Source organism: Suncus etruscus, chromosome 8 (genome assembly GCF_024139225.1).
Source record: "Suncus etruscus isolate mSunEtr1 chromosome 8, mSunEtr1.pri.cur, whole genome shotgun sequence".
Classification (NCBI taxonomy): Eukaryota; Metazoa; Chordata; class Mammalia; order Eulipotyphla; family Soricidae; genus Suncus; species Suncus etruscus.
Genome location: NC_064855.1, coordinates 64527379 through 64544735, shown reverse-complemented (window position 1 = coordinate 64544735; position 17357 = coordinate 64527379). Strand labels below are relative to the sequence as shown.

Genomic DNA, 17357 nt, shown 5'->3' with positions numbered 1-17357 from the left:
TTCTTTTTTTTTGTTTTTTTTGTTTTTTTGTTTTTGGGCCACACCCATTTGACGCTCAGGGTTTACTCCTGGCTATGAGCTCAGAAATCGCCCCTGGCTTGGGGGGACCATATGGGACACCAGGGGATCAAACTGTGGTCCTTCCTACGCTAGGGCTTGCAAGGCAGACACCTTACCTCTAGCGCCACCTTCCCGGCCCATATCTGATTCTTTTTTCTTTTTTTTCTCCAGGTTATTACTTTTCTCTTCTTCAAACAAAACCGCCTAATTTGAACTATCTAGTCCCGCCTCCCAATTGGGGGTGGGGGGAGAAATAAGGGAGGTACCAAGACCAAATAGGTATAAGACCACTAAGTAGTAAGCTAGGCACAGAGGGGGCCACTTATTCTAGCAGCCCCGGGGGTAAGGGAAGAGGTTATGGGAAGAAGGACGGGAATGGAGGTGGAGGGAGGACAATTCAGTGATGGGAATTCCCCTGATCCCCTCACCATAAAATAAAATAAAATGAAATAATAAAATAAAAATAAATAAAAAGGGGCAGAGGGCCAGGAATGTGGTAGAGGTCTTGAGTTCAATCTCCCCCTACACACCTTGCACTGCTACTACACTATCCTCTACACCTCCCCCCAAAACAGAGAGGGAGAGGACCTAAATATACATTTTTCCAAGAAGACACACAAATCACCAATAGATACATAAAAGGTACCTGACATCAGTAATCATCAAAACTACATGAGCATGACCTCATGATTATTTGGATGGTGCTGACAAGACAGTAAATGCTGCATGGATGAAGAGACACAAGAGTCCCTTGTGTGCTGTCAGTGCAAATATTAATTGGTTCTATCACTATGGAACACAATGCAATAGCACTTTCCAAAAATGAAAAGTATACCCAGCAACTATCCCACAGTATCCTTCTGGGTGTTTATCTGAAGGAAGTGAAACACTAACTTGAGAAGATATCTGCAGCTTGCAGAGAGCTCAGTTGGCTGAGCAGTTTTACATGATGGGTTTGATTCCCTGATAATCACTACTTGTGATCCCTGAAAACCAAGTTGGAAGTTGCCCCTAGCACCTCCATGATCACTGCAGCATTATTTACAACAATAAGACATAAAAGCAATCAAAGAATGCATTTATGTATAAAAGAAACGTGGAATGTGTGTGTGTATATATATATAAATCCAATGGAATAATGTTCATCAATAAAGAAAATTTGCAACAACATGAAGGCATTATGCTACCTGGAATAAGCCAAAGACAAGAAAAATATTGTAGAATCTTGCTTACATGTGGAATCCAAAGATAATCCACTAACACCACCAAAAATCCCAATAAAACCCTGAGTGATTGGGGTTAGTGGTGGTGAGCAGGGTGGGTGGCAAGGTGTAGTACAAGCAAAATGGGTGAAGGTGTTTATATACTGTAGGAAAACTACAGTTATTAATACTGTAGTATAATTTCTTTTAGGGATGGGCCATACCAGGTGGTGCTCAGGGACTGGATTCTGATTCTACATGCAATGATCACTTTTGGCAGGGTTAGGGAACCATATAGGTTCCAGGGATTGTACCTGATTGGCCATGTGCAAGGCAAATGTCCTACTTGCTATACTATATTGCTCAGGCCACTGCAGTGTAGATTTGACAACTGCTAGAGTGGGTCTTTTCAAATTACCATCCCAAAGGGAAAGAAACTAAAATTCTGTGACTATGAGGTAGAGGTGAATTAGCCTAATAATCTCCAATACAATGTTTCCTATCAATAAAAATCTGTGTCTCTGAAAAAGTTAGAAAAGGGGGCATCTTACCTTAATAACCTTGTCTGTCCCAGAAGTCAGCAACCACCCTCTCGTGGCGTCAAAGTGCACGTGCACAATGTTGTGCTTGCTGTCGTGGAAGGTAGCGGTAGGAGCTCGTCTACAGGGAACAAGGGATGTTTCCAAGAGTAAAAGGTACTGAATATGAATGAAGGTATCCTCGTATCACATAAATGTTAATTTTTAGACAAATAGTTCATAGCTCAAAATGCCTCTCAAATTTATGTTCAGTCTCTACTGAGTACAGAATTTCTAAAAGTCCTTTTGGAGAATTTGTTGCTCTAAGTGTTTTATTTTTAAAATTGGGACCACACTGGTAGTGCTACACCATGTTCTACATCATGCAGTGCTAGTCACCAAACTCAGGACCTCGCACATCCTTGGCATGTGTTCTATCACCTGAGCCATATCTTAGCCTTTGGTATTTTGAAAAGTCTTTTTCAAAAGTCACAGTGCAGATTAGTTTCTAGCTCGCAGGATGGCTGGAGTGGCTGTAAAGCCACCACCAGAGAATTGTCACTAGGCTTGATCTCTGACAGAATTGCTGTTAAACCTCTGCTATTTGATTAAGAAGCATAAGAATATATTTGCTAAACTGCTATTATCATCTGTTTGATAGTTCCAGCCTTCTTTTCCTTCTTCTCACATAGAAAACTACAGTCTTGGTTTTCTGTGGCATTATCATGCTTTTAAGAAATAAAAGATATGTCAAAAAACATTATTATTGTTTTGTACTGTTTAAAGTCTGCAGTATTTTCTTTTTAGTGAGGCCAGTGAACTGCCAATGTGTTTCTGGGGGAATGCAAATGCTTTCACAGAGGAAAGGAAGCTGGGATGGTGGCTTAGAGTCAGAGCACTTGCTTTGCATTTGTTGCCCTGGTTTCAATACTGGCACTACTGGAAAAAAAATACATAAATAGCAGAGGTGTGAAGGGGGGCAGCTCGTCTTCTCACTGAGGACAACTCTTTCCTCCTTTTCCCCTATCTGTAGATAGGTACAGATGCCCACTCTGTATATCAGAAATGATCACTTTACAACACTGAGAATGACTTAGGTTTAGCTGAATAGTTGCTTATACTCTCAGTGTCTATGCCCTTATCTTTCATTAATCCCACCATACATAACAATGCTAAATGCCCGATGAGGATAAAGACCTACTTACTTGTCCACAGGTATCTTCTTTTATATTGATAACTAATAATTCTAAAAACTCCCAGACATTTGGATCATTGCAAGTGAAGGCTTTATTGACAGTCCAACAGTTTTCTATAGAAGCCGACCTTTGGTGCACTTAAGGTGTTGAGGTAGGTGGCAGAGGTATACTTGGCACACAAGTTTCCTAGGTAACCTGCTGTCATTCACTAAGGGAGTCTTACTCCAAAGCAAGACTTTGTAGACATCTGGGAGAAGTTAGCAAATGGTCAATGTTCAAGATACCCATAGATTTATCCCATCCTGCAAAGTCCACTGTAGCCTAGACGAAGCAGCTGGGCCACTAGGTACATTTGCCTCAAGTGACAGAACTCAAGATTTCTGAAACAGCCACTTCCTGCTTCCAAGTGGCCTGAGTCTATGGCCTGCTTTAGCTGCTGGAGTTTGGGTTCACACACTCCAATATTCACTCAAACATCTAGTTTTAGTGCACATCTCCTGAGGGACAGGGGAGGGAAGAAGAGAGGGAGGGAGGGACAAGGAGAAAGAAAGAGGGAAAGTGAGAGAGAGTTCTTTTTCACATGTACTCTCTCCTCTCTCTCAAAAGAGAACCCAGTCCTTTTGGTGGAAGAGATTGCTTTGTCTGTTGTGTCTACATAATTTTTTGTTTTTAAAGAAAGACTATATATATACTCTGAAGTGAAACCAGAGTATGGTTTTCATTTTCAATCTGGCAGAGGCACTATTTGTGTTAGCTGTGAGGCTGGGCACAGAGCATATTATCCTTAACCATGACCATACAACACACCGCAGGGACTTACTCTTCATCTGTGATGGCCTCGTGGCAGCTGTCACAGACGCGCACTTCAAATTCGAAGCCCATCAGAGGGATGGAGGAGCGCTTGGAGCTGCACTTGCCGCAGACAGCCTTTCCACACTTGCGGCAATGGTGCTGGAGAGAGAGAGAGAAAGCAGACACATGTTCTAGGTCCCACCTAGCCCCTATGGACAGGCTGACAGGGAATAACAGCAGGTGAGGATGTGAGCAAAAGGGGCTTCAGACAACTGAAACTGGTCAGAGGTATTTCTCCTTTTGGACTCCACTGAGAATGAAGCCTGCTTGGATACATATCAAACCCAGTCCCTCTCCAAGGCTCCCAGGGCTCCTTTTCAATTATGCTCAGTATGAATTCCAATGATAGCAGCCAGTAATCAGATTATTTTAGGACTGAGGAAGTGTCATCTCCTGGCAGAGACTGTATGCAGATGAAGTGGTGAAAATCTGATTCAATCCGTAGTATCCAATTTGGCCAAGCTCAAGCTAGGTGGCTAACATGTGATTTCTTTGGCATGGGCCAAACCCAACCATGGAATCTGACCGAAGTGCTATATGAAAAGGTCTAACACCAGCACTTCTTAGCTGGCAGCACTGGCACAAGACTAAGGGTCAACCACAAGGATTCTACAAGAAAATAAGATCAGAAGGCAGCCATGGTCAGGGAAAGGTTGAGATGTACAGGTCTAAGCAAAAGAAACTAGGAGAGAAGGAAGGAAAGTAAAATAGCAAAGAAAGAATTAAGATCAGTTACCTACAAAATTTGTGATTTGGTAGCAATATGAGCTAAGCAATACTCCTCTAATTTTAAGGTGCAATTTAGCAGAAGCCACTAGCATTCTAAAATCATATCCTTTAACAGGTCACTATGGAAACTGAACATAGTAAGAATGAGATACAGTAGATAAAGCAAATAAATTAGTGTGCAGTCACAAGCAACTCTAGGATAATGGCTTATCCCCACAACTCCCGCCAAGAGGGGCCTTTTCTTTTAAGCTCTCCAGTAAGCTATTTCTCTGCTTTTACATTCTGATGAGGCATCCATAATACCCACCTGTCTCAGGCCAATTTTCTTACTGTCCCACATTTGCTTGAAGTTCCAGAAAAAAGGCTGATCACACTTTTGACAGGAATCACTGTCCAGCCATTCAGGAGTCTTGTGAATTAAAAGACACAAAAAAAGGTGAACCAGAAAAATCACAGAACCATTGACACTGATCAAACCTATTGAATCCAAAGGTGCTTATAAGAAGCAGAGGTGTGATTTCCTAATCATTCAAATATATATACTGATTGCCCCTGTGATAGACCCCAGAGATTCAGGGGTGAATAAAAAGGATAGCTGCCAGCATGGGGTTTTATAATTTATTGGGAGAGACCAACCATAAAATATCATGAATAGTTATTTAAATAAGTATCCGTTTCAAGGGGAGGAGAAGCACAGAGTGTTATGAGCGTGGTATAGTCCTGGCTGGGATTCTGAACTCTGTCTAACAAATACTAGTACTTCTAGACTTGTGGATGGGTGGCAGGCCAGGTCAGTGGGCTGAGAGAAGAGAAGATGACTGGAATACAGATAGGATCATATCACAAGGAGTCTTGTCAGGCATGCTCAGGGTTTAGGACTTTTATCTCACATACTGATTATATGTAATCGCTCTGATTAGTATAGTATACATGAATTGGGCCCATATACATAAATGGTACAGACATTTCTCTACTAGAAGGATATATATCCTGTCCACTCCTATCAAGGGCCATGAGTGGCTTTTTTCACTATTCTCTAATCCCATTCACCAGGGCTCTATGTCAAGAGGATTAAAATTTCTACTAATAATGATATATATGAAACTTAATCATGTCAAATGCAGAATTATTTCAATAAAATTAATTTTTTTAAAGTTATGTTACGCTTACAGTATTATTTAGCAAATATCTATAGATTATTTACATAGTATGATGTAGGATGATACAGGGATGAAGGTTCTTGCTTTGAATTTGACAAACCCTGGTTCAAATCCCAGCATCACATATGGTCCCTGAGCACTAAGTGGTCATGACCCAGGAATAGTCTCTGAGCACTACCAGATATGGTTCTGAAAACAAAAAGAAAAACAACCTCTCTAGCAGAAGCACAAAGTGATTCTACAGTTGCTTCTAGAGTTCAGCGTTCACTACATTTCATCATTTGGCTGAGAAACAAATCTCTTTCTACATATCACCAAGCCCCAGGAATCTTGAAATACATGCCCAACCCCATGGGTTCCCCAAAAATGCATTCCAGGGAACTCCAAGTTAACTCATAAAACATTTACTACAGGAGCCAGAGAGATCATACAGTAGTGGGTAGGACATTTATCTTGTATGTTGCTGACCCAGGTTTGATCCTTGTCATCTCATATGGTTCCCTGAGTACAATGTCAGGAATGATTCTTGAGTGCAGAGCCAGAAGTGACCCCTGAGTACAGCCTGGTGTGGCCCAAACATCTTACTTATTCTAAAGTAAGTAAACTTTATAGCTATATAAGTAAGTAAACTTACTACAAAGATACTTACAATAAAGGCTCAGGCTGACATTCTATGGTTGGGACTTTTCTGAGGAAGATCTGACCCAGAACAGTTCAAGAATTTAGTTTATTCTATTCTCTTCAGGCAGAAATCAACCTAGAGCTACAGAAGTTTTCAAAAAGAAACTTTTCAGAGCTCTAATTCTGGATCTAGCTATTGTATTAGGCATAAAGAAAAGGAAAAAAAAACCTTGGTTTGCTTTATCATTTTCATGCCTTTACCATTTTAGACAAGAAAACTAAGAAAAGTGGGGCAGGGAGAGAGCTCAGGGCTTAGGTATATATGTGTCAGGAGTTCACTTCCAGGTACCACACAGTCCCAGAGCTGGGGTGACCCTGGAGCACTGCTGTATGTAGCCATGATGGTGCCCAACTTGGCAGGGGTGGTCCTGGCAGTTTACAGCACCAGTTCAAGCTCTGAACCACATGACCCTGCAAGGATGGTCTCCAGGTCCCTTCCCAAGAAAATTTTTAAAATAAGGTATTTTTATCTTATTATACATAAAATAATTTTTATTTTATTTAAAATAATGATTACATTTTTAAGATAAAGATATTTTACCCTTAAAAGATAGTTTGCCTCAGGGCTGGAGTTATAGCACAGTGGTAGGATGTTTGACTTGCATGCGGCTGATCCAGGACAGACCTGGGTTCGATCCCAGCATCCCATATGGTCCCCCGAGCCAGGAGCAATTTCTGAGCACATAGCCAGGAGTAACCCCTGAGTGTCACTGGGTGTGAGCCCCCTCAAAAAATGTTTCCCTTGCATGTGGTACATCCCATATGATCCCTCAAGCAGCACCAGGTGTGAAGCTTGAGTGCAGCGCCAGGAATAAGCCCTGAACACTACTGGGTGTGACCAAACAACTAAAAAACATACAAGTCTCCTCTCTCCCTCTCTCTCTCTCTCTCTCTCTCTCTCTCTCTCTCTCTCTCTCTCTCTCTCTCTCTCTCTCTCTCTCTCTCTCTCACACACACACACACACACACACATTACAAAAGTTATCTATTCTTTCATTATCGAGAACACTTATATTGTAGGCAAATCAGGAAATGTACTCAAGACTTTCTCTTATGAGGCAGTGTGCAGAATTAGGACATAATATGCAAACATATCATAGTGGGTATCTATGAGGAGCTAATTCATATGGACCTTAAAAAAAAGAGGTGAGTGTAAGATTAATCTATTTCTTTAAAAAAAAATCTTGCATTGGGACTGGAGAAATAGTACAGTAGGTAAAGCACTTGCTGTACAATAACTGAGCACTGAGTCTGAACTAAGTCCTGAGTGCAGTAGGATGTGTGTTCCTGCTCCTTTCTTCAAAAAACAAAAACTAAAAAAATACAGAAGAAAAACGAAACTTTTTTTTAATATAATTTTTATTTTGATCATAGTGGCTTACATATTGTTGACAATAATATTTTAGGTACATATTTACATAAAATCAGGGGGGATTCCCATCACCAATTTGTCCTCCCTACACCTCCATTTTTGTCCTACCTCCCATATGCTCTTCCCTCACCCCCAGGGCTGCCAGAATATGTGGTCCCCTCTGTATCTAGCCTACTACTTAGTAGTCTTGCACCTGTTTGGTCCTGGTGCCTCCCTTATTTCCCCCTCTAACTGGGGGGCAGGACTAGCTAGTTCAAGTTACGTGAGAAAACCAAAACTTTTACATACATGCAGAGACAAAACTTCAAGGGTGATGGAATTGTGACCAAGCACCATATTTTCTATTAGTTTATGAGCACTTGGTAATATTTTACATGGCAGATGTATTAAGTATACTTTGAATAAAAATGATTAAATGTTGAAACAATGGATTTCACTGACAGTATGAGCACATTATTTTCTTAAGGGTTGCCAGTCATTCAAGGTCATCCCCTGGTGCCCTCTGCCACCATGAGGCCTGACTTCTAGTGCTGTCCACACTAAACTGCCCTTGGGCCCCACGTGCATCATGTGACCTCAGCATCACCTTGTCTTTACTCCAGGGTTTGTTTTGGTCAGAGCACATCCAGGCCATGAATCTCTCAGCGCCATGTCCTTCCACAACCCTTGGCAAAGCACATGAGTAGACATGGTGATGTCCCTTTCTGAATACCAAGCACTCATGGTCTGTCTCACAGTACTTGTAGCTAAATCTTTTCTATCACTTCACATTTAAGGGAAGTTTCTCCCACATGTCTTCTAGAAAGTCTGTCAGCAGTACTTCAGCGCAGCTTTATTACATATCTTAGACACCACCCCCCCAGGTTAAGCGCTACATGACATTTGCCATAACCAGAAGGCAGTGCCACAGACACAGCACAGGGGATTTATGTTTATGAAACATGACACTTATGAAAAAAGGATGGCACCTTCTTCACTGCGCTTTTAAGAGCTCTCAAACACTCAACGAGATTTAAGAGAGTCAGCAGGTATAACAGCATGTCCACAGAACTGCATATCAAAAGGTGACACTTATGCAAGGTGGCACAAAAAACTGCCATCAACCAATTGGCTGGTTCTCTGAAGAAAAAAAAACTTTCTTCTTTGGATCTCTTACCTTCGAGGGTGGAGAGTGGAAGCTGTGTGTTCTGAGGTAAATAGAGCCAAGTGTTACTCCCTCCCCTGGTCTGTCAGTCAGGCTGGGAGGAAGCCAGGACTGAGCAGATGTGATTGTCCTTCAGTCAAAGAAGCAACCCAGCAGTCACTAGGCCCCTGGAATGCCTGGCGAGTCTGGCTGGCACACACTGTACCCGGATCCCTGCCTTTATGTAGATGGGGCCAAGTGGCACTTTCAAATACAATATTCTACGATTCCCCACATCCTACCAGTAATGATCATTTTAATCAGTTACTAATAGAACTCCCATGGATTTATGGTTTGAGCAAATCAAGCTTTAATCTTCTTAAGCATTTAATTACTGGTATTTGAAAGGCATTACTTTGTGGGTAATAGCAACTACTCTCTTGAAATGAGATTGGGTTGAAGGGATGGAAAGAAAATGGGAAATTGCTTTTGTTTCTTTAAAGCTTTTTTCTGTTTAATCCTTACATCATGCAAAGAAATAAAGTAGAAGGACATATACTGTCAAAGATATAGTTTCTCTAGCATAATTCTAGGGAAATGAGAAACAGTTAAATTCAAAATACTTTATCTAAGGGGTTATTCCATAATATCAATTGTTAAGATACTCAAAGATTAAAAACAACTCATTTTAAAAGAAAATGTTATGATTTTAACCTATGTAAGTAAAAAATTTCAACTTATGGCTGGGGCCTGAAGGGGTACCTGGGGACACTGGTGGTAGGACTGATTTTGGAACACTGAATGCCTGAAACAATTCTACTATAGGTATCTTAAAAAAGTTAAAAAAAAAAACCTGTTATGACTACATATATTCCTAAAAATGACAAGAAATACAGTCATAATATACAGCACTGTTTTCAATGTGACTCATATAATAGTAAAAAATTCATATTATCAAATAGTATTTCTCAGACACTAGTTATCATTTCCCTGAATGACATAAAGCACATAGTTTTGTAGGAAACTTTACACAAATGGCTAAGTGCCTAAAAAGAGCTGAAGGCTGGAAAGATCTACAGGGGTGCAGGGGTCTTAAACTCACGGCTCACGGGCCATCTGCAAACATTTTGTGGCCCTGCCCTAGAGGAATCTTTTTTGTTTTGTTTTGTTTTAGTTGTTTGGGTCACAACCCCAATGTTCGAGACTTACTACTGACTTTGCACTCAAGGATCACCCCGACTTTGCCTCCTGTGGCCCCCAGGTAAATTGAGTTTGAGACCCCTGGTTAGGGCGTTTGCCTTGCACGTAGCTGACACAAGTTTGACCTTCAGCACCACAAATGGCCCCCCTGAGCCCACCAGGAGTGATCCTCTGAGCACTGTTGTAACCTCCTACACCAAATAAACAAATAGCTTCTTTTCTTATATGAACTTGTGAATGATACAACAGATTTAGAGTTTAAACAACTCAGAGATATCTTATATAGAAGTTTAGACCTTGTATCCTGACAATTTGGGTTCAAATCCTTGGCACCACATATGGTCCCCTTTCTACCACCAGAGTCACCAGAGCCCTCAAGCATTGCTGGGTAAAAAACCCAATTCAGTCTAAGCTGATTTTATTTTTCTTGTAATGTCAGGGATTGAACCCAAGCCCTCACTCATCTCAGGGAAGTGCTCTACAAGTGAACTATATTACTGGTGTTTCAGATGAAATTCTTAGAAATCTCATTACATAAAATTCTGCATGCCAATTGGTGAGGGTGAAGGAAAAAAAGGAAGCTTCTTTTATGCTTGAAATACATTTTTTTATTCTTTGACACCTCTTATTTGTGGCTTAATCACTAAAGAATTGGCAATAAACAGAAAAAAAAAAGAATTGGCAATAAACAGAAACAGCCATTTTATGTCAGAGCTCAGAGCAACATCTGTGGATGGAGGCCCCTAGCTTGCTGTGAGACATACGTCAGTCAGACCTACCTCCTGCCTCTTCACATCCATGTTCCAGACGACAATGCCACCATCACCACCACATGAGATGAGCTGCCGAGTATGTTGGGCATAGGAGAGGGCTTGGACTTTGTCACTGCAAAAGATACCAAGGGTTAATGACAGTCAAGAGAGAAAATGAAAGTCTTGGGGCAGGAAGTCCAGCAAAGGATGGGCCCCCAAGTGCAGATGTTAGAAACAGAATGGAATTGCCAAGTCTACAGATTTGGAGACTACTTAGGGTTTAAAGTCAGCCAAAGGGCTAGGACTAGGACCCAAAATGGTAGTGCTGATTAAAGAGGCTGAAGAGCCAGAAAGAAGTGGTCTTCATTAACCTCCATGACTTAAGAAAACACACTGGGCTATGGACCTGTTATAACAAATTACTGGTTATTTTCTGAAACAATGAAAACTAAGCTTCATATTCCTGGTTTTATTTGTTCAAGACTTTTAAAAAACAAACCAAAGAGTTATGAGTTGATCTATTGTAATGTCCCTCCCTGGATTTAACTGACAGAGCCAGTCAGAATGTGGAGGGTATGTGATGCATGCCAGGAGCTCATTTCTAGGCTCCAATAGCGAATGTAAAACAGCGTGATACTTGGGCTTCACTGACTCTTCACTTCACAGTCCCTATTGATTTTGTGATTGTGAGTGCTCTTTTTCTTTCCAGTTCGCTCATGGCTGACATATTCTTCTTAATGACAACAGTGAGATCATTCTATGGCCAGACATTTAGTGATCATTAGCAACGATTACAAAGATCTATTTTCCATAGTATGAAAACAGGAAATACGGTTTCTGGATAATTTCTTTGTGACTATGTTTCTATTTGGGGATCAAGTCAATTAAAAAATCTGTGCCCACTGGGAAGGAGGAATCTGTACTGCTGATTCTGTGTGTGTGTTTTCTTCCGATGTGACTGAAGTTACAGAACTGAAGCCATTAATCTTAGTCTGCCTATGTCTACAATTCAGGAAAGATTTGCCATTAATGGATGGAATGTTTTTCAATTTCTAAAGAATATCAAAATAAATTAGGCAATAGAGCCTTGTATGAATAATTTCTTTACAATATTGTATTAACTGTACTTTCTCCCTTTCATTGTTGCTGTGATAACCAGGAGTTGAAGCAACATACTTGGCTATGGTGCTTGCCAGGTATAGCATATTTGAGATGCGATGCTTTCTGAGGGTAGTACATTTCGTTGTGTTCACACATGTGTGGAGTTTCATAATTTAGCCATGGAATTCACACACCCTTGACTGCACTATTATGAGGGTACCACTCAACAGAATGACTCGAACCATGGTTGGTGCATGTGGGCAGCACCAGAGATTGAACTCATGGACTCAGGCTTGCAAGGCAGGTGGTTTTGTTTTTCAGCCAATTAATTTGTATTATTAATCTATTTTTATTTCCTCTCCTATTCACTGATGGTGCTGATGTAATGACTGGGGGTTGCACACCAGTTGAGGTAATTATACACCTGACTGCAGTCCTTGCCATGGGCCATACTTCTGAGACATGCAGTTATGGTTGTGTTTGTGTACATGAGTTCTTGTTATAGGTCATCTGTCCTTGATCATGGCAGTCATACATCTTTATAGTTACCATGTTTGTGTGGTGTAATACCCATTTTTTGTGGGTGTGCTTTAATGTGTGTGTGGCCCAAAATTGCTTGTGGTGCCGGGAGGGTGGAGAGCAGAGCCACCAGGCTTAAACTGCAGAACTGAAGGATTGTGTTTGGTTCATGTGTGACACCAGGGATTTAAATTCATGAACACAGACACGCAGCACAGGTTCTCTGAACCAGTATGCTATTCTTTTTTGTTTATTTTGTCTGGGGCCATACTTGAGTGTTCAGGGCTTACTCCTGGCTCTAAGCTCAGAGATCATTTTTGGCAGTGCTTGGAGATGACGTATGCATGTAGGGTGCTGCGTATCGAATCCAGGTTGGGCACTTGCTCATTGTACTCTCTCTCTGACCCTACATATGCAATTCTGCTGGATCCCAAACAGAAGCATTTTTCTACTGACCGTTCCACACCTCCCACTAACCTTCACAGAAAATGAGGAAACTGAACTTCTAAAACTTTAAATTGACTAAATAATATTTTATATATTTTTTCTTGTGATAAACTTTTTTTCTTTATTTAAACATCTTGATTACATAAATGATTGTGATTAGGTTTCAGTCATGTAAAGAACACCCCCCTCACCAGTGCAACATTCCCACCACCAATGTCGCAAATCTCCCTCCATCCCACCTCACCCCCACCTGTACTCCAGACAGGCTTTCCAGTTCCCTCATTAATTCACATGATTATGGTAGTTCTCTGTGTAGTTATTTGTATAGCTGCACTCACCACTCTTTGTGGTGAGCTTCATGAAGTGAGCTGAAAGTTCCAGCCCTCCTCTCATTGTCTCTGAGGATTGTTGCAAAAATGACTTTTATTTTTCTTAAAACCCATAGATGAGTGAGACTATTCTGTGTCTCTTTCTCTCCCTCTGACTTATTTCACAGTAATTAAAAATTCAATAACATTTTAAGAATTCAAGTTCATAGGGCTAGAAATGTGGCTTAGCAGTAGAGCAACACTTGCTTTGTATATCTAAATTCCTGGCTTTAGTACCATCAATTTTAAAACAGCTATGTAATTCTCTCAATCTTATTTGGGGGTGCATACCTGGTAATGTTCAGGATTTATTCCTAACTTTTGCTCAGGGATCACTCCTGGAAGTACTGGGATTTTGGAGGAGCATGTGGGATGCCAGGAATTGAACCCCAAGTTGACCATGTGAAGAAGCAATTGCCCTATGTGCTGTACTATTTGTCTTATCCCAGAGTCTTTCTTTCAGGACTTTATCAGCATTAAGTAAAATGTTAGTGTACATTTATTTTACTTGAGCTAACTTCTTTGTAAGTAAGATTATTGGTAAAATTATTAGTAGTTAAAAATTTAAAAAATAAATAAAAATTTAAAATATAGTGTTTATATAAAGAAATTAAAAATAATAATTATTAGTAATATCTTATATAATGTTGAATGTTAGAAAATGTATATTTTTCAGGGAGGGACTTCAGAGCATAAAAACCGGCTAACCTTTGCAAAAGCTGGCTCCCTGTGTGTGACACCAGGCGGGGAAAATCCGCGAGTGTACACTGGCCCAGTGGGGCTCAGCTGTGAAAGACTGTGAGTGTGACCTGTCTATGTCTGTCTACTGTCCTCTTGCGTGAAACTCTTGCGAGTGGGGCAAAAAGAGCCTCCAGAAACCTCGCTCGCCCAGACGCCATTTTCAGGGAGGGACTTCAGAGCATAAAAACCGGCTAACCTTTGCAAAAGCTGGCTCCCTGTGTGTGACACCAGGCGGGGAAAATCCGCAAAAGTACACCGGACCAGTGGGGCTCAGCTGTGAAAGACTGTGAGTGTGACCTGTCTATGTCTGTCTACTGTCCTCTTGCGTGAAACTCTTGCGAGTGGGGCAAAAAGAGGCTCAGAGGAGCACGGCCGCTCCGCTTCACTACGCGGCCGTGCACTCTTTCTAAGGAAAGAACTCCATTGCAACAAGAAGGAAAAATCACACTAAGAACGGCGCTAGATCACAGAAGCAAACATTTCTCTCTGGACTGTCTTCTCTGTTGCATGCTCGGGCCTAAGATTTGACCCAGTGTGAGGCTTCATCCACGGAGGACTCCCCTCCCTTAGAGGCAAGTCAGCCCATCCAGAAAGGGAGGAGCCAGAGGAGTGTGCTGCCTACATCATATAGACAATGAATACCACTACAACACGTAGAAAAACCCACAATACAAGTGTGACAATGGGGAAACAACGCAGGCCAGCATCAGACATAGAGAATGAAGATGACAATTCTGAGGACCAGATAATGACTGAACAACTAATCAACCTCTCAGATAAGGACTTTAGACTAGCAATATGGAAGGTGCTCAACAGACTCCAAGAAACCATGGATCGAGTTGAACAGAACACTAATAAGAACCAAGAAAATATGAAGGGAGAAATGACAAAACTCCAAACTGAAATAACATGTCAACTAACAGGACTGAAAAAGTCAGTAAACGAAGTGAATGACAAAATGGATAAGCTCTGGGACAGGGTATCAGAAGCTGAGAATAGACTTGGTGCTGTGGAAGATGAGATACATAACAATTCCATACAGCAGGAGAGATTGGACAAAAAACTTAAAGCAAATGAGCAGACAATGGAAAAATTAGTCAAAGAATGGGAACAGACGAAAATAGAAGTCTATGATAAGATCAACAGAAACAACTTAAGAATCATTGGAGTCCCAGAGACCCAGGAAGAAAATTTCCAGGAAGAATCAATGGTCAAGAACATCATTAAAGAGAAACTCCCAGAGCTAAAGAATATATGTGATCAAATCCTGCATGCCTAAAGAGTACCAACCAAAAGAGACCCCAGAAAAACCACCCCAAGACACATCCTAGTCACAATGACAAATCCCACAGATAGAGACAGAATTCTGAAAACAGCAAGATCAAAAGGGGAAATCATGTTCAAGCAAGCTTCCCTGAGATTTACAGCAGACCTGTCACCAGAAACGCTCAATGCCAGAAAGCAGTGGTGGGATATTGTGACAAGACTGAATGAAATGAATGTTTCACCCAGAATACTATACCCAGCAAAACTCACTTTCCAGTTTGATGGAAGAATACATGGTTTCACAGACAAAAAACAGCTCAGAAACTTCACAGACACAAAACCAGTCTTAAGAGAAAAACTGAAAGACCTAATCTAAGACAAGACTACCCAAAAGACACACCAAATTTTGAAATAAAGATGGCGTTAAATCCCAGGACAATTCTTTCTCTCAACGTCAATGGACTAAATGCACCAGTTAAGAGACACAGAGTGGCTAAATGGATCAAAAAACTCAATCCAACCTTCTGCTGCCTACAAGAAACGCACCTGAATAGTCAGAACAAACATAGACTCAAAATAAAAGGCTGGAGAAAAGTTATCCAAGCAAACAACACCCATAAAAAAGCTGGAGTGGCCATACTAATATCAGATAATGCAAACTTTATACTCAGGAAGGTGGTAAGGGACAAAGACGGACATTTTATATTAATCAAGGGGTACGTAGAGCAGGAAGAATTCACTCTCCTAAACATATATGCACCGAATGAGGGGCCAGCAAAATATTTAATACAACTGTTGACAAATCTGAAAAATAATATCAACAACAACACAATAATTGTGGGGGACCTTAACACGGCTTTGTCAACACTGGACAGGTCAACCAGACTGAAACCCAACAAGAATATACTAGACCTGAGGAGAGAAATGGAAGAAAGAGGCCTAGTGGATATATATAGGACACTCCATCCCCAGAAACCTGGATACACATTCTTCTCCAATGTACATGGGACATTCTCCAGGATAGACTACATGCTGGCACATAAAACATACCTCCATTAGATCAAGAGGATAGAAATTTTTTTTTAAATTTTTATTTTTAATTATGAGAACAAGGGTGCAAAGTAAGAGGACAAGGTAAAGTTACAGTGGAAGGACAATCACCCATAACATAATTCTCAGAAGTCCCCTTGCTGATATATTAACTTTGAAATTTCAGCCAAAGAACATTAAGATAAATAAGACAGAATCCATGTACAATTACTTTGTCCCTCAAGTCCCCAGATTGTAACACATTATAATATTTCTTAACAGTACACAAGGCAATCTAAAGCCATAAAACTTACGTAACTCCTTAAACATTACAGGCATAGTATTTTCTTGAGGATAGAAATTTTGCAGACTACCTTCGCTGACCACAAGGCTCTGAAATTATTTGTGAACTCCAAAGGGACTCAGAAGAAACACTTTAACACCTGGAAGTTAAACAGCCTCATGCTCAATAACCAGTGGGTCCGAGATGAAATCAAGGAGGAAATAAAAAGATTCCTGGAAACAAATGACAATAAAGACACAAACTATCAGAACTTATGGGACACAGCAAAAGCAGTACTGAGAGGAAAATTTATAGCTTTGCAAGCACACATCAGGAAGGAAGAAGGAGCTTACCTGAGTAGCTTAATGACACAGCTAATAGAACTAGAAAATGCTCAACAAAAGGACCCAAGAATAGGAAGACAGAAGGAAATAACAAAGCTGAGGGCAGAAATCAACGAAGTGGAAACTCAAAAAACAATCCGAAAGATCAACGAAAGCAGAAGTTGGTTCTTTGAAAAAATAAACAAGATTGATAGACCACTGGCAAACCTAACAAAGAAAGAGAGAGAGAGAAACTTGATAACTCGTATCAGGAATGAAAAAGGAGAGATCACTACTGATATGACAGAGATTCAAAGGGTAATCAGAAACTACTTTGAAAAACTCTATGCCACTAAAAATGAGAACCTGGAAGAAATGGATAAATTCTTGGACTCTTATAATCTTCCACGGTTGAAGGAAGAGGATGTAGCATAT

General features: G+C 40.7%; 1 protein-coding gene across 1 annotated transcript in view; it reads right to left on the bottom strand.

Annotated features, from left to right (window-relative positions):
• Positions 1 to 1238: 1238 nt before the first annotated feature.
• The window catches only part of WDFY2 (WD repeat and FYVE domain containing 2), a 236699-nt gene continuing 220580 nt past the window's right edge, over positions 1239 to 17357 (bottom strand). The window contains exons 8-12 of the mRNA XM_049778481.1: positions 10873 to 10978; positions 4865 to 4966; positions 3797 to 3927; positions 1814 to 1922; positions 1239 to 1247 (exon numbers count right to left, since the gene is read on the bottom strand). Coding sequence (XP_049634438.1) covers positions 1239 to 1247; positions 1814 to 1922; positions 3797 to 3927; positions 4865 to 4966; positions 10873 to 10978 — 457 coding nt within the window. The remainder of the gene's footprint in view (positions 1248 to 1813; positions 1923 to 3796; positions 3928 to 4864; positions 4967 to 10872; positions 10979 to 17357) is intronic.